The 16,003-nt window shown below is 49.0% G+C and overlaps 8 protein-coding genes across 8 annotated transcripts; 3 read left to right on the forward strand and 5 right to left on the reverse strand.

The window, feature by feature from the left end:
* Positions 1 to 250: 250 nt before the first annotated feature.
* On the forward strand, positions 251 to 1,615 carry DEU56DRAFT_271090 (uncharacterized protein). Its single transcript, XM_041345394.1, has 2 exons — positions 251 to 1,378; positions 1,452 to 1,615. The coding sequence occupies exon 1, from the start codon at positions 331 to 333 to the stop codon at positions 1,327 to 1,329; it is 999 nt and encodes a 332-aa protein (XP_041210030.1). The 5' UTR covers positions 251 to 330; the 3' UTR covers positions 1,330 to 1,378; positions 1,452 to 1,615.
* Positions 1,616 to 1,983: 368 nt separating this feature from the next.
* DEU56DRAFT_795574 (uncharacterized protein) lies at positions 1,984 to 3,183 on the reverse strand. The gene has a single exon (XM_041352847.1). It carries the CDS (start codon positions 2,905 to 2,907, stop codon positions 2,056 to 2,058), a length of 852 nt encoding a protein of 283 aa, XP_041210031.1. The 5' UTR covers positions 2,908 to 3,183; the 3' UTR covers positions 1,984 to 2,055.
* Positions 3,178 to 4,327, reverse strand: DEU56DRAFT_795576 (uncharacterized protein; the record flags this gene model as incomplete). Its single annotated transcript, XM_041352848.1, has 3 exons — positions 4,021 to 4,327; positions 3,801 to 3,964; positions 3,178 to 3,745 (listed from the first exon to the last, which is right to left on the reverse strand). Coding segments are annotated over exons 1-3 (688 nt in total), but the record flags the coding sequence as incomplete, so codon positions are not given.
* Positions 4,328 to 4,513: 186 nt separating this feature from the next.
* Positions 4,514 to 5,127, reverse strand: DEU56DRAFT_795577 (uncharacterized protein). Its single transcript, XM_041352849.1, has one exon. It carries the CDS (start codon positions 4,925 to 4,927, stop codon positions 4,694 to 4,696), a length of 234 nt encoding a protein of 77 aa, XP_041210033.1. The 5' UTR covers positions 4,928 to 5,127; the 3' UTR covers positions 4,514 to 4,693.
* A 23-nt stretch (positions 5,128 to 5,150) lies between these two features.
* DEU56DRAFT_271127 (Rho family DH domain-containing guanine nucleotide exchange factor) lies at positions 5,151 to 9,869 on the reverse strand. Its single transcript, XM_041345395.1, has 20 exons — positions 9,849 to 9,869; positions 9,221 to 9,738; positions 8,857 to 9,171; positions 8,749 to 8,802; positions 8,612 to 8,688; positions 8,498 to 8,561; positions 8,139 to 8,444; positions 7,776 to 8,089; positions 7,663 to 7,726; positions 7,299 to 7,604; positions 6,979 to 7,248; positions 6,805 to 6,928; positions 6,693 to 6,751; positions 6,214 to 6,643; positions 6,085 to 6,162; positions 5,944 to 6,029; positions 5,734 to 5,895; positions 5,555 to 5,683; positions 5,407 to 5,504; positions 5,151 to 5,353 (listed from the first exon to the last, which is right to left on the reverse strand). The coding sequence occupies exons 2-20, from the start codon at positions 9,650 to 9,652 to the stop codon at positions 5,218 to 5,220; spliced, it is 3,504 nt and encodes a 1,167-aa protein (XP_041210034.1). The 5' UTR covers positions 9,653 to 9,738; positions 9,849 to 9,869; the 3' UTR covers positions 5,151 to 5,217.
* Positions 9,870 to 10,138: 269 nt separating this feature from the next.
* DEU56DRAFT_271161 (uncharacterized protein) lies at positions 10,139 to 11,056 on the reverse strand. Its single transcript, XM_041345396.1, has 4 exons — positions 10,958 to 11,056; positions 10,629 to 10,893; positions 10,393 to 10,574; positions 10,139 to 10,287 (listed from the first exon to the last, which is right to left on the reverse strand). The coding sequence occupies exons 2-4, from the start codon at positions 10,864 to 10,866 to the stop codon at positions 10,237 to 10,239; spliced, it is 471 nt and encodes a 156-aa protein (XP_041210035.1). The 5' UTR covers positions 10,867 to 10,893; positions 10,958 to 11,056; the 3' UTR covers positions 10,139 to 10,236.
* Positions 11,057 to 11,290: 234 nt separating this feature from the next.
* DEU56DRAFT_940438 (S-adenosyl-L-methionine-dependent methyltransferase) lies at positions 11,291 to 13,343 on the forward strand (the record flags this gene model as incomplete). Its single annotated transcript, XM_041358891.1, has 8 exons — positions 11,291 to 11,388; positions 11,443 to 11,712; positions 11,765 to 11,810; positions 11,854 to 11,887; positions 11,936 to 12,036; positions 12,085 to 12,267; positions 12,316 to 12,457; positions 12,515 to 13,343. The coding sequence occupies 8 exons, from the start codon at positions 11,291 to 11,293 to the stop codon at positions 12,898 to 12,900; spliced, it is 1,260 nt and encodes a 419-aa protein (XP_041210036.1). The 3' UTR covers positions 12,901 to 13,343.
* Positions 13,344 to 13,572: 229 nt separating this feature from the next.
* Positions 13,573 to 15,405, forward strand: DEU56DRAFT_754893 (O-methyltransferase-domain-containing protein; the record flags this gene model as incomplete). Its single annotated transcript, XM_041349861.1, has 10 exons — positions 13,573 to 13,759; positions 13,810 to 13,817; positions 13,869 to 14,188; positions 14,239 to 14,419; positions 14,467 to 14,588; positions 14,643 to 14,825; positions 14,877 to 14,910; positions 14,950 to 14,991; positions 15,043 to 15,243; positions 15,292 to 15,405. 10 exons carry the CDS (start codon positions 13,573 to 13,575, stop codon positions 15,403 to 15,405), a joined length of 1,392 nt encoding a protein of 463 aa, XP_041210037.1.
* Between the last annotated feature and the right edge of the window lie 598 nt (positions 15,406 to 16,003).

The following is a 16,003-nucleotide window of genomic DNA, read 5'->3' on the forward strand; positions in this document are numbered from 1 at the left end:
GGCTTTCATCACGGTCGCATTAGCTACGTTCACGTTTGTACTATAGCTATCAAAACATGACTACAGCAGTAGGGGAAAAAAGGAAACTCGCCTTTCATCCAACTTTCATCCCAGTTGTGTGACCTTCTTAATCCATCGTTGCGGCCTCACAATTGCCCTATTGGTATGAGTTTTCTGACCAAAGCCATCGACGTTGCATCAACCCTTCCAGTCGTTGTGCAGGATGGTTGGATGACAGAGTCACGTGTGCGAATAGTGTTTGATTCATGAATCATCGATCATCGTTGAGCTAAATGCAACATTTACATCCATCCAGTCACCGGTGATAACATGCAGAGTCAGACAGTACTCATAGAAAAGAAGAAGAAGATTACGGAGTCCATTAATTTGCACAACAGACTCGGGTCGGCTTTGTGGCGCTTGCCAACTGAAGTCCTATCGGAAATTTTTATTCACTGTCTCCCAGAAACCAGTCACCCCACATCAGCACTAGCTCCCATGCTGTTGACTGTAATATGCCGACGATGGAGGGAGGTTGCTATGGACATGCCCAATTTATGGTGCAGGCTACTGTTGAAAGTCTGCGGAGACTGGCAACGGAAAGTTCTCTGCTATGATTCATGGCTCAAGCGATCGCGAGGGCTCCCGCTCTCGCTGGTTTTCCATTGCTACGCACATAACTCGACCTGGCTCGTACGAAACCTTCTTCGGCCCTATATCAACGAAATCGTGTCTCTCGCTGTCTTTGCCGTTCGCCTCATTGACAAACCTGAACGTATGGCAGCATACCTCCCAGCACTTCAGGAGCTGACCTTATCCACGGTTGGTTGCGGCCTTCCTGTGCCAACTACTGGTCACTCTTTCTCGCCCAACCTGCGCAGTCTCACGGTGATAGGGCCACTGTTCGACCTCGGAATCATATCTTCTTTTAATCCCGTATGGTCGCACCTGACACATGTCAATCTCGCTATGCGTCATTTGAATGCATTCTTCCACTTGCTCCATCTATGTTTTGCACTCTCCTCCTCAAAGATTTGCATCATACACAACCGAACACAGGCCTTAGAGCCGTTCACGCACGCCAAACTTCAAGCCTTACACATCAATTCTGGCACCAACTGTCTACCTGACCTTTTCAATGCTCTATCACTCCCTGATTTACGCATTCTTAACGTTAGCTATTCACAAACATGGCATCACAAGGAGTTCATGGCATTTTTGATGAGGTCGAATTGTCCCCTGGAGAGGATTTTCGGCTTAGGAGTGACGATGACAGATGAGCAACGAGCAGAATGTGTTGCCCTTATTCCTTCCCTCCAAACAGTATAAAGCGGCCAAGTCTTACGCATACATTGACACGCTGCTCTACTGCTTCCATGTCAGTGCATCGCCATGTTGTCTGGCTCAAATGCTGTTGCTTCTCACTCCTCTGCTACTCGTTCTGATCACAGCCCCGTTCCTCCAGTATCCTCGGTTGTTTCTAATAAGCTGCTGTCCGACGAGGGAAACTCTGTGGTGTTCACAGGTGTTTTCATCGAGTACCTAGTGTGCGTCTTACCGCAGTGCAGCAATATTATATTGTCAGTCATTACCCCTAGAATTGAAATTCCAATAAGGACCAGTTTCTAGAAGTCGTGTATACGCAAAATATCTCGGTTTCTTCTGGTGCTGGTATTCAACCATCACAAGCCTCCGCGTCAATCTTGTCATCATTAGGTTCTCCCTGAGTCATTCGATGACTCAAAAGTGCGCAAGACTTGGATACCGAATATGACAATCGCGGCAGCATGATGAAGAGACACGACTGAGTGAGAACCTTGCAAGAAGATGCGACTCGCCACCGCGCTTGATGTGATGCCGAAAAAACTTTCTAGTGTCCACTCAAGGAGTCACGGGAAAACAATGAGTTCAGGAACGCCCGTAAACGTGCTGTACTTGAGGGTCATCTGACTGACGCGGCCGGTGAAACCAGACTCATAATGACAGGGATTTAGAAAATCAGAAATGTATATTGAAGTCTCAACCACGAGTACTTGCACAGATATAAGAAAGCGCTCATCGACACACCTCTGCCCATCTCTTCCTCCAGCTGCTAGTCTGTTTATCATCCCGCACATAGTGGTGGCGGACCGGACCTGAAAATTGCTCTCTCACCATCTCTGCAAGTGACTGAGCTCCCGGCACGCCCGAGTTCCTTATAATTGCGGCATCGATTTCCGACATCATCTTGTCATGCGTAATGTCAGATTCAGTTGTACGCCGGGATCTTGGGACGAGGTGTGCCAGCGAGTTCGCAAGGCGTCGCGGGAGGCTGGGAGAACTCCTTTGCGGAATTTTATAAGGGAAACCCCACTGATCGTATGCGTTACTCGAAGACCGAACGTCCAGATCTGTGTCATGCAGCTGCATAACGTATGGTTTGATGCGTTCTTCCCAGAATTGCGTTAGAAATCTCCGTGTTCTTTCCTGCCCACTGAGGTGGAAGAAGAGTTTGGTGGGCTGCCCTCGTGTGACATAGACAAAATGCCATGGGTGTGTGGGGGACGGCTCGTAAGGACTTCCACGTACGACATCCAGAAGGAAGAGAAGACCCTCCGGGGAGACTGGACGTGAAGTACCGTGCATCACCTGCACGAGCCATACTGTCAACTTGTCGGCGTCAAACATGATTGCATCAATGCCTGGATGCACGAGCGCATGTTCGGGTGTGTGGAGGATTTGTGGGCGGTTCGCGGCCAACAACGAAAGTTCACGTTGGGAAGAGTATATGGAGTTCGAGGGCATGGTCTGCTGTTTCTCGTGCTCCACATCCATTTTGGTCAGCAGCACAAGCTCTTCTTGAGTGGGATGGTAATGGCCCTGCACATCAGGACGTCCGAGCGTGAAAATCCCTCCAAGTCTGGACATAAGTGCCACGACGGCCTGACGATAGAAGATCTCGCCAGCCAATTTCGTGTCTTCTGACTTAAGGAGGGTGTCGGCAGTCTCCTTGGCACCGGCGGAGTCTATGGAAGTGATCTCGCCTGCGAAAACCCTGGCAGCGACTTGTGAAACGGGGAAGGAGAGCGGCTCTGAACATGTTTTGCCAGGTTCGACAGCGAAGAGGTTACGGCTATATCGTGCTTCGGATTCGCGCAGCGCAGGTTGCACCTTCCACAAATCATCGTGGGCACGCTCAAGCTCCTTGAGATAATAATCAGCATCGCTGGCATGTTGCGATGCTTGCAAGCAAGCATGTGCATTGGAGCCGAAATGGATGTACGACCATCGCAAGGGCTTGGCTTTGGCTTCGTGCTGGCCTAGAATCAGAGTACTAACCGCGACGGTCAGCGAGAGCTGATATGTGATGAATTCATTTACCTCATCGCAAAGATCTCATCAAAGGTACACGGCTTCATCCACTTCCGAAGTACAACATTATACTCAGGCAACCATTCGATATCAAGGTCCAGGTTGTCTGGCCAGAACGTGGTGAAGATAGCCTTGCCGCACGTGCCCCGCATCAAAGCACGAGTGTGCTCGGTGTTTATATGTGTAATGGTATCTTCTTGAGTGCTGTCGATTAGGTGCAGCACATCTTCACGTTGGAACAGCGGGTGATATTCGCTGTTCTCCTCTGGGAGAACGAAGAAGCCATCGGCAGTGAAGCACAAGACCCTCGAGTCTGATTGGTTGAGCTGGTAGGTGACTGGCTGGCGAGAAAGAAGTCGCTTGACGAGGGCGTATAACAGGAAATATGTCTTCCCTAATGGTGATTGGCTATATCAAGCAGCGATAATTGTAGAGGGACACCGACTTACCGATACCAGCCGACCCATGAATGACAATATTGCGCTCGTTCATGAAGACGTTGTAGAAGAAGGTCTCATACGCCGAGCGGATTATCATCGAGGTCGCCCCATTAGGTAGCTTGGCACCAGGGCATTGAGATAGATCAATGGCGTTGAAGTTGAACGGATGCACCCTGTTTCAGACCCCTTTAGTATCATTTCAAGTCGGGTAGAAAGTAAACAGGCTTACTGTTCTTGCTCCTCCAGATCTGGAACGTTACATTTGAACTGCCTCAGGACAGAGTAGTCCTGCTGCTGCCAAAGAACATTATAGAGTGACAAGATGTTGAAGTGGGATACCAAGGGGCTTGCAGTTGTGGTGGATGCCATGTTAGCCTGTGTAGAGTTTGATCAACATGGGGGGGAGGTAGCTGCCATTATATAGTGGTTGCAGCATTTTCGGATGTGACGGAAGGACGGATGGACGGATGGCTTCGTGACGTCAATGATTCGTGAGCTGTGTGACAATGTTTACTTCTGTTGAATTGTGAAGCTGCTGACTAAGGAAATTGCGTATTTGAATTACGACCATGACAGATGTTCTTTCTGGAGGTCGCTGAGACGCTGGGATGCAAATGCGAGCTCAGCGCTCAGCTTGTGCTTGCTATTTATAGCTAGGGTCTCAAGATGTGACTGTCCCCTTGGGTAGAGGGCATTCATTCAACCCTGCTGTCTGTTCCTGACGGTCATCAAATCGATATCGATTACCAGAAACCAGATTACAGGACGCTCTAGAGAAGACTGCGAATGAGCACTGATACAAATTATGTAAGTTCCTAAAACAAGGACGAAGAAATCCACAAGAATGTACATCTGTAGAAATAAATGTGCACAAGCATCAAGAATGCATGTGTGTGACATAATCATCTCCGGGATGTCGTCGGGAGGGGGTGGGGAGACTGGGGTGGAGAAGCGGGTTGCTGCTGCTGGAAGTACGTCGAGTTGTTGGGTGACCCTGGTGCGCCAGGCGGATAGAGCGGCATGGTAGGTATCAGCTCAAATACATGCTGAGCCACTGAGCGAGGACGCCCAACGGCGCCGTGTTGAACGGGCTCCGGTGCGGCCATGACACAATGTATCCGGGGGTCAAGGCTCATGATCTGCTGGAAACTTTCCGAACCAGTCGATGGAGGGGCACAGGTGCCACGACCATCCCAAATACAGCGTATCTCGTTTCCAGGAATGATCTGTGCGAGTAGACCTGTTGCTACGTGTCTGACTTCGATGAAACGGGAGTCGAATAGAAGGATATAAGGCCAGTGGATTGCCACGCGCTCAGCCGTGCCCTCCCACTCAATGGTGCCCATGCTCCGACTAGGTGCGCCATGCTTGTTGACGTAGATACCGAATTCTAGGGTCTTATCATCAGCATTGGCTGAAGATCACATCAAAACAACTGACCATCATAGCACAAAAGGAATTCATTTTCCACACGGAACATCCCCATTGGCCGGCAAGATTCCCCACGTTTTGCAAGTCTCTCGTAGCCTTCGTCACGCAGAGGAATAGTGACACTCTTAAAACTAAAAAATGATTAAACGGAGAAACAGAAAGTGACGTTGTAAAGGTGACGTACTCAGTTAGGTCCATGATTTCGAAGCCCTTGGTGCAAAGAATCGCGATCTTTGCCTTGAGGAAGACCAGGTCGAAAGATTCCGAGGGCAGGAAGAACTCCTACGAAAAAAATATCAACATGGAAAACGTGATCCACTAGAACCGCATACCCTGTACAGTCGGAACCACTCTGAACGTGCAGGCCGTATACCAAAGCGAGAAGTAAACGACGCAGGTGCCTTGCTCCTTTCATTAATTTTTTCCACCACCGGTTCCAAAACACGGAAGACGCTGTCGAGCTGTTCATATTGTCAGTAGGCCGTCTTGAGCGTGATGTCTCAGAACTAACCCCTTTCTTCTTCATGTATATGACTAGTGTTCGTCCGCCTTGGTTTCCGACGCTAAAGAAGTGAACATCTCTGGTCCCATTAACCCTCTGTGGTGTCTGAGATGTATGAGCGCTCTGGGGTGACGATGGAACGAGAGCCTCGATGTGGTATGCAAAGAGGGCCTGAATGCAATTTAGCATCTCCTGGAGGTGATTACAAATGGAAAATACCTTGTCTGCAAGTACGAGGAACATTCCGAAATCTTCGAGCATTGCACACTGTGTCACCATCTTTAAATGTAATACCCGGCGCATAGCTAAAGCAGCATTTGTCAATATGCAAAGAGAGCACATGCGACTGACTGCACGAACATCGTGAATCATGTCTAAAACCTATCCAAACACCTTCGGCACAACCAATAGCCACCAATGCTCGACCATCAGCGGTAGCTAGGAAATATATGAGCGAACGAATGGAAACACAGGATGTCAGAAGCTCACTAAACGGAACAGAGCAAGTAACCTTGCCAGTGAGGGAATTCTCGTGGTTCCAAGATGGTACAGCAGCTGAAGATATGGATGGCACCAGGAAGGTGTCTGTACTGAGAGGCTCCAGCTCAAAGACTTTGTTTGACTCTTGAACAACCTTGCGCAAACCGATGGCCTCGTCCAATTTCTGTTTCCACTCCGCTCGCGCTTGCTGAGACTCCGTAAAGAGGGTATACAAACCACCAAGCCTGCCGTTATAGTGAATGGTGCAAGGATATACAAGACGTGAATCGTTAGCAGTGTCGGAAGTACCGCCACCTGGAGAGGGTCCGCCTTCTACGTGTTTGTTTCCTCCACCGAGGCCGAGACGTAGAATGCTTGTGCTGCGCTGTGTCGGGGGATCTGTGAAGCTGGCCAAAGTAAGAAGGTCGAGCGGTATGGGCTAAACCACAAGTAAGATATTTATACAACACCATTTTACAATCACTTACTCTCCGGTTAACGTTATATTTCGTGAGGCCGTCTTTTTCTTTGGTCTTAGTCATGACCACTGAAATTTTGCGTGACGTTTGTGACACGGTATGGGAGCGTGGGAAGACTTACGGTAATTGTCAAACAGCAACACGAAAAGCTCAGTCCATCCGTTCCATTCGAAGCCGGTGTCGGGCTGTCTCAGCAGTTTGCCGGCGTGAATAAGAGAGCGGTTTTCATTCAAAAGGTCCATGTCCTGCGAGGATAATTCAGTACAACACAATACAAAATATCTTGGACGCTTACAACAGACTCGTTGGGTTTGAATTGCAAATTCGAGTTATAGCACCAGAGCTGAACCTTCTGTTTTGCTGATTGGACCCCGGGCTCGGTCTCCTTACCCAAAGACTTTATGATCTCCAAGACTTGAGGGATCGCTTCATGATCATCGTGGATAGCAGGAGTCTCGTCCATTATGCCCTTCAAGAGCAGTTCGTACCGCAACAATCGAGGGATAGGGCGGTTGATGAAGCTTTTCATGTCCAGGCGGTGGGCATCCGGATGCCGTATACAATGCTGCAGGATCGTTAGTGATGTAAAGAAATGAAAAAAAAAATGAGCCTCACATCAACAAACGTTTTGAAATCGAGGTTATTGGCCATCTCGTCATCAATGCGATATGCAGCGATAGGGTAGTTGGGGATATACTCCATGTATGCATCCCTGAAGTTCAGAGCAGCGTCGAACATAGGAGCTGTAATGCTCTTGATCACCGGATGCTCATCGCGCTGTATATCATGCAGTTGGTCGAGCAACTTCCGATGATGCGAGTGAAGCTCAGCAAAGTTGTGGAAGACGTCGGTGATAAAACCATTCAGTCTGTCACGAGCAATGACGGGAGGATCGAGTTCTCGCAGGGCCTGGACGTAAATCTGTGGTGTCGAGAATGAGCTATGGTGTGAGATCGAGTACGTGCGAAGGACAACACACCAAGTCGATATTTTCGAGGTCCCTAACGTACGCCATCTCGCCTTTGATCAGTTCAAAGATAATGCTGCAAAAGATTGAGCAATCAAACCCACGAGAACAACAAAGATACGTACGACTGGCGCTTGGCCTCGGCCTTGCTGAGGCCCTCTCGAACGTCCTTGGACACCATATCGTGCCACTCCCATTTCCCAGTCGGGCCTTTGCCCATTGCAGTCTGGAATGTCCGGAGTTGTGCAACGTTCTGAAGATTTCTGATGGCTTCGATGGCTTCCGCAAGGTAGTATGCGTCTGGGTTGCCCTCAGTTGTCTCTTTCATGATCGCCTCCAACGCAATGGGGTACTTTTGCAGATGTTCAGACGGTCGCGATAGGAAGTGTTTCAAGTCCAGTCGACGAGATTCCTGCTGCTTAGATTGCCGCGAGCACTCCTGCAAACCTGTCTAGTAATGACTCATACTTCAGAACGAACGATCATACCTCGAGGAACAGCCGAAGGTCCGCGTTGGACTCGATCTCGTCTTTGAAACGCTTTTCTGCGAGGGGCAGATGTCCGACATATGTCGGATACGCAAACCGGAACTCTCTCGCGGCCTCCAAAAACACATCTCCGATCCTCTGGATAATCGGTGCTTGCTCACGCTGCCGAACGTACATGGCTTCCACCAGCCGCCTGTTGCATTCCCGAAGATCCAAGATGTTTCCGAAAACCTCTTCAACAAATTCATCTAGCTTGTTGGGCGGCATGACAGGAGGACTTGCTTTTAGCAGCGGCCGAATGAACAGCTAAAATAAGATGTTAGGGGGGTCAGAACTATCGAGTGGTGCAATACACTCACCGCCTCCACAGTGTCCAGGTCTTGGACGTATTGCTCTTCCTGAGTGATAGTTTTGTAGATGATGCTAGCACGATCCTGAGTGCAGTGCCCAATGAAGTTAACCAAGATGCTCACGTTTGACGATGAATTTCACTTTCTGGAAGAGTGTGAAGGATGCCGGGATCAACCGTACTTAACCAGTCTTCGGTTTGCTGTTGTGGAAACAATATTCAATGTTCAATTCAATCTATCGAGCGTGAAAGATGACTTACGTGATGTACTTCCGGCTCGGGTACGGGACCCAAATCAACAATTCGACCTGCTTGCTAGAGAAACATTAGGTCAAACTCACGAATGGCTACGCGATCACAGGTACTCACTCGACGTGGACAAGCAAACGAATAACATGGGTCATCCTCACTGCAACCCGACGCATAGCACCGAGTGAGTGAAGTGATGACGGCTGTTGGCAGCTCTTCCCTCTCTCGGTGAGCATCAGAATTGCCCTCGAGATCGTCCAGGAACATATACACGTCCTCGACACCATCTTGCAGCAGCTTCTGACCCCACTCGACTTCGTAGAAAAATAATTGCTGCTGTAAACTCCGAGCGACCTGGAGGGCAGCGCGACGATCGGTGGTCGAAACTCCATGGTTGATCAGCAACTCGCGTTGGATTTGGCTTTGGATGGTAGACTGAAAGCGCGGCGTCACGCCAAATCTTGAATTCTAGTGAGGGACTTACGACGATGTCCTTGCCCGTGAATGCACGAGGGTAAGGAATGCTGCTTTTCACGTGGGTACCGCGAGGCACCTTGTCGCGCAAGCGGACGGCCAAGTGCGATAGCAAGCTGAAGTTAACAAACCTATCTGGATCTGGATCATCGCTCTCAGAGTCAAAGTAATCGTCGTCTTCTTCTTCTTCCTGGTCACCAAGCGGTGGTCCAGGTGTACCGCTGTACACGCTCGGACGGGCACGCGCTAACGAGTCCACGCTTCCACCTTGGAAACCGCCACTGCCAGAAATCGAGTGACCGTGGCTGTATTTAAGTGTCGAAGGGCCTGCCGATGGGAACCCGTAGGACCCTTCCCTGCTGAGCATTGTTGGCCCGACTTTAGAAGTAGAAGTTGAACCGTCGTTCAATGTATCAGTGTAGCTGGTGGCTGTCGTCGTCATTGAGCCATTGCGACCCAGGGAGTCTGCTGCCAACGAAGACGTGGTGGAGCCTGTAGAAATTGCACGATCGAGTTTGGGGTCAGTATCTGGATGATCTGCAGATGAAATTAGCAATCAAAGTTGCACGTTTTGGTGTCGACTTACAATTAGGGATATAGTCGGATGATGATGAAGGGCGATGACGCAAATCATTTACCCGAGCAGACGGTGCAGGACCATTGATGCCATCGTTTGGATGCAATCGGGCATGAGGCTGTGGGTAGACATCCGCAGGACGAAATTGTTCCGAAGGTTGTTGAGGGCGATGAGATGGGCGGTTCCTCGGATCATCTGGACCATGGTCGAAGTCATCATACATATTGCTGTGACCCGGAATGTTCGGGGGTGAAGCACCAGGAGGTCGAGGGGATGGCTTTGGTGCGACGGTGACGCCGTAGCCTCGCACATCGATGCTGCTATCTGATGATTGCAAACGGTACGCATCCATACCGTTAGCAGGTGCTCCATTGGTTTGCGAGGGGACAGCAGGAACGGCTTTATGTATATTTGGCAGCCCGTCAGCGTGAGAGCCGGCGAGGAATGGTTTACTTGTGGATGAGGTTGGGGATGTTGCAGAACCTGTGGATGGACGACTGCTATTATAGCCATTGGGTTGTACAGTAGGTGCCTGAGGAAGCTGACGACGCCTGCATGTGTGATGAAAACTTTCCGAATGGAATTAAATAGGTGATGACATACACATCGACTCCAGCCGTCCCAGGGCGTGAAGTAGTTGCAACTGGAGTTTGTTGTTCATGAGGCTGAGGACCTACAGAAGGACCTGGAGGCAACGGAAGTGGTCTCAATCTCCTATGTGTAGGAGAGGTCGCAGTATCAGGTTGAGGGCGGATTTCAGGAGAATGCGGCCGCTGGGGTGCAGCTGCTGTGTATCATGGTCAAATTACTCTCTCACAACGCGAGTGAATAGAGAACGAACCAGGAGGACGTGGAAGGGCGTTTCGGATTGAGGATGAAGGAGATATAGTCGCGTTAACATCGTGGAATGAATTATTGGAGTAGGGCTCGCGTGCATGGGCAGAGACTGCACTTGTTGGCGAGCGCTCGGTTGGGGATGCTGTTTCTTCACCAAAGATCCGCCAAACTTCATCATAAAGATGCTGGAGATCCTCATCACCGGGCGGAGGAGGGCGACCGTTAGATTGGGGAGCAGACATGTTTCCGGTCAATTATCGAATTGGGAACTGGTTGGCCAAGTTGATCAGGACCTACGACTGCGCAGCAGTCCAACACTACCTGAAGACCAACCAGATGTAAATTTTGACGGTGGTCAATGCCAGCAACAATGACGGGATACGATTTCGTATGTTATCAGAAAACTTGGGTCCCAGCGTTGGACGAGTAACGAGACAAGACTGTCGCTTGGTAGACAGCTCAGGCGCTCAGGGAAAGCCAAGCCAATATTGAGCATCGGATTTCGGTTACATCCGGAGCTAGTAATAGAGTCTCATCCGCTGCAGTGACTAACTGATCTTTTTTCTCTGATCGCATCCAGGTATAACTTGCGCTGAGCGCTCTGCTGTGTCGGGATAAAAACTTTTCTTTAGCAATCAGAATCTCACCCTGATCTGTGCGCTCCACATGACTTCTCCACCGGAAGGGGCCAAACCTGCGCGCATACCGAAGCTAAGCTCATCGGTGCACGACATCAACGCTGAGAAACCCCCCTTTGGATCTAGGTAACCATGAGAAAGATCAAGAGCACAGAATATCCCTGATCATCAAACGTGTAGATTTCTTACGCAAGACTCTGATGTCTGGGCTCAGAACGCTTGGGACCATGTTCCGCCACCTGAAGATCAAACTGAAACGATAACTGCATCATTAGCGAGGCAGCGTCTTGTTCCAATACCAGATGATGACAAGAAGATTTACAATGAAAAGCCTGCAAAACACTGGTTCTTCTTTTCGTCTGACTTCGCTTTATTCACTCTAACACCTTCGATTGACAGGGATAATTTTTACAAAACGAACGCCGATAATTTCTTCCGAAATAGAAAATGGTGGGTATCACTCCTTCCATTTTCTGTAATACTCTCACCTTTGTAGCTGAAGGTTACATCTTGAATTTCCGGAGTTGCTGGCAGCAGCAGAACCGAATGTAAGAGATTGTGCCTCATCAATGATTTCTCTTATGTAGTCAGGCAGGGGATATAACCATTTGCGAAATAGGATGCGGTAAGTCTTAATATCTTCTTTGATGAAACGCACCTAACCCTTGTTTAGGTGCCGGCAACGCAGCATTTCCGCTTCTAACAGCGAACAAAAACCCAAATCTTATGATCCGTGCTTACGATTACTCAACACATGCAGTCAAATTAGTACAGGTATGCACAGGTTATTCTCCTCGTGTTTTAAGCTCAGCCCATGAATAGACAAATGCCCTCTATAGCTCCCCGCCTGTTGGCAAGATAGAGGCAGCTGTCTGGGACCTATCCTCACTGGAAAAACTACCACAAGGAGTAGAGCCGGGGACTGTAGACATTATCGTCCTGGTGTTCGTGCTCAGCGCACTCCATCCGGACGAATGGGGTAAAGCGATCGCTAACATTCATAAGGTATTTGTCTGGCTTCACAGAGACCATCACTTCATTACCTGCCCTTAGATTCTCAAGCCTGGCGGGCTTGTGTTGTTCCGCGATTATGGTAGACATGATCTCACTCAATTGAGATTCAAATCTGGTCGTCTCCTAGAGGATAATTTTTACATCAGGGGTGATAAGACACGAGTTTATTTCTTCGAGCTTGGTACGTTGCCAACAATACGCAATCAACCGAGTTTCCGAATTCTGTTACTGTATTCAGACGAGCTTGCGCTGATCTTCACCGGATCCCGCACCTCACCTGCTCAGAAAACATCAACAATGACAGAAGTTGTAGACGAAGATGAAGACAACGAGGCAACATCACTACCCGTACCATCGCAAATTGCCAGTCCCGCGTCACACACGCCGGCGGAAACCCCCATCCCAGGATCTGACGATACCCTCGACCTGGCCTCTTCAGGTCCATCCTTATTCCCTTCCTCTGTCGTACACCCCAATCTCCTTCATCCTCTGACCCACTGTCCACCACACCCTCTCTTTACGATTGAACAACTTGGTGTCGACCGCCGGCTCCTGGTCAATCGGAAACGCCAGTTGAAAATGTATCGCATCTGGATGCAAGGAAAATTTCGTAAAGCTGAGTGATGCAGACGTGGCATGAATAAAGTGACGGAGCTTGGGTGGTTGACCGCGTATGTATTGACTAATGACTTGCAAACGAAAAGGCTCCTTTCTTCTTGTCGGGTCACATGAAGTACACGTCTGGTGGCCGAACATCGGCCTACAGCAATGAGAATATCAGGGCAGTCCGGTCCCCAAATGTAGGGGGACATTAATTGCAAAATGATCTACGTTTTCGACTTTTTAGTGATTGGAATTATCAGATTATGACAAGATTCATGATGATGGTGTGGGGCAACACGGCAGCAACACCAATCATGTTCCACCACTGCAGATAAATAGGTTCCAGCTGGCAAACACGTCGGTCTGGTTTGTCAGTGGTGACAAGAAGAACTAGTTTGATTTCTCATTCGACATGCTATTCCCAATTGAACTGTCGACGGCTATCAATTCCGTGTCCCGAAACGGAGCCGCAAAGTACGTACAAGCCTAGTTTCTGATCCGACCACCGTGACTGCAAGGCGAATGTCACATCAGCCTATCCAACGACAGAGAACGACCGCCTCCTCACACGAGCCGCTGGTGACCAGATACCGACGGGCCGGACACACTAGTTGGGTACGGGTTTACAAGCGAAGGTAAGTAAAGCCTATAAAGGTCAAGAGATGTCATTGACATTTGCCAGCAAACTGCATCATGGTCCACGCAGAACTTGATCGGCTCCAAGCATGTTTGAATTTCGCACTCGATACCCTCCGCAAGGAGATGGACAAGTCTCAGCTTCCTCCCCTGAGCCAACACAGCTTAGTAGAACACCCATTGGACGACCCAACAACCTACCTACCAAGCACGGCGTTGTTTGAAGCTCGGCGCCTCTCTCTAGGTACGCCAATTTGCTTTACACCACCACTGCACAACTCATTCATCCTTCAGCATGCCTGGTTGGTTACTCACTGAACCATTCTGTGTAGCTATCTGAGCGGCTCTTCTAGGGTGAACTAAAGGACCTTGTACAGACGCCTTTGGATAAGCGCATGGATGAGAGGTACACCGCGTATGCCGCTGTCTGCACTGATACCCTCATCAAGACCGGTATCATCGATTACCTGTCTGACGTGCCAAACTCCTCTCAAGGTGTCCCAGCCGCTGAACTGGCCTCCAGATTTGAACTTGATTCTCAAAAGCTCGTTCCCATTCTCCGCTGCTTTGCAGCCAACGGTTGGGCTAGGGAGACCTGTGATTATTCATTTGCTTTGAACAGATGCTCGCGCTCTTTCATCAAAGGTCACGCAGGTCGGAGACTGAACCTTTTGTACGTTTCTACTGTATGAGCGCCCGACAGGAGGCTAAAATGTCGAGCAGTATGCCTGGGTTTATGTCGATGGTAGAATCTATACCAAGTTGGGTGATGGAATCGGATTGGAAACTATCGCGTTCTCCAGCGCAGACTCCTTTCCAAATCGCATTCAAGACTCCCTTGCACCGATTCGCCTGGGTTATGGAGCATCCACATGCCCTCATTCCAATTGCGGATCATCTTCAAGTCAGTGATCCTTTTAGAATTACCGAGCTATTACCAGAATGTTCTAGGTCCATGGTGATATGTCTACGCCGAGTGTCGTGGCAGACTACCCATGGAAACAGCTGGATACACCTATCATCGTTGATTGTGGAGGGGGAAAAGGTGGTCTAGTTTCGGCCATCCTAGACGCGTAAGTTGGCACATGTTATATTCCTAATATCCCGGAGGCTTTTAATTATGGTAGGCATCCTTCCTTCCAAGCTATCGTGCAGGACACGGAGAATGTTGTCGCATTGACAAGTTCGATTATGGAAGAACGCCGCCCTCGTGATGTTGAAAATGGTAGACTCAAGGTGGAAGCCCACGACTTTTTCCAGCCTCAACCACGGATCGGAAACGATTATAGCTTTATCTTGCGTCATATAATGTGAGTACTCGTTCACCTCACGCTGGTGTTGCTTTACCAGTCTTGCCAAAGACATGATTGGCCGGACGACGAAGCGGTCGGTGTTGTACGTCCTACTTCAGTGGCACAGCTGACTTTCATTCAGGCGACGATATTGGGAAACGTAGCTCGCGCGTTGGGCCCCAAGGTAAATAGTAAAATTACCATATCACTGTGCTATATCTGATACGTTTCACAGTCCAAGATACTCATCGTCGACATGGTAGTTGTCCCGAACGTAGATTCGACTGCCACAACGAACGCCGAATTGTTCCTACTGGACAGCGATGTTAAACGCGTCGACTATAGTGTTCCATCGCACTTTGGTTCAGCGTCTAAAATAGTCAACGCGTTCTCGGTGCACATGCTGACCTTGATGAACGGTTGCGAGAGGTCTTTGGTACGTGCAGAAAAAAGTTTGACTTATGCATTGCTGAAAATTGAACAGCCTGAGTGGGAGACACTTGTGAAAGGGTGCGGACTCTGTATCACCAACGTTTACCCGCTGCGAGCTCACACTTCCATTATTGAATGTGCACTTGACACACGAGCATCACCGTAAAAGAACAGAATACTGGATCTCAGAGTCATATCGATTTCCGGGCATATTGACGTATATAATTTGATATTCGATGTATACTTGGACGAGACAAAGATCGATACGAGATATTTGTGATTTCCTGTCCCCCATGGAGGATGGTCGCACAATTGTACAAAGACAACCTATCGTGATGTTCTGAGTCCCCGAATGATGACTTTACTCCGTGTAGCCCTACTGAGAGAGCCAGACATGGCGTTTCAAAGTTTGACTTGATTCTTGCCGAACAAAAGGCATTGGCATGCCTAAGATGCTGAAGTTGTCCCCGGGACATGGTACATTATTGACAGTTCTTGACCGATATCCTTAAGTTCCGACGTTGTCTTATTTACAGTTGTTCATAACACGTTTAATTAGTCGCTGTTAAAAATTGTTGAATTTTTCACCGAAACCTATATCATACTAAGAAACTCTGGCTCGGACTATGTAGGAAAGGGAAAGAGACGCAGTCTTGAATCAAGAGATTCGATTACCTATGGATCTTACCTAGGAACGGGGAACAGACCAGGTAGGTTAATAGTCAGGAAAATGCACGTATAACCATGAATCAGAGAGCTCACCT

This window comes from Suillus clintonianus (genome assembly GCF_016758775.1).
Source record: "Suillus clintonianus strain FC179 chromosome Unknown DEU56scaffold_24, whole genome shotgun sequence".
Classification (NCBI taxonomy): domain Eukaryota; kingdom Fungi; phylum Basidiomycota; class Agaricomycetes; order Boletales; family Suillaceae; genus Suillus; species Suillus clintonianus.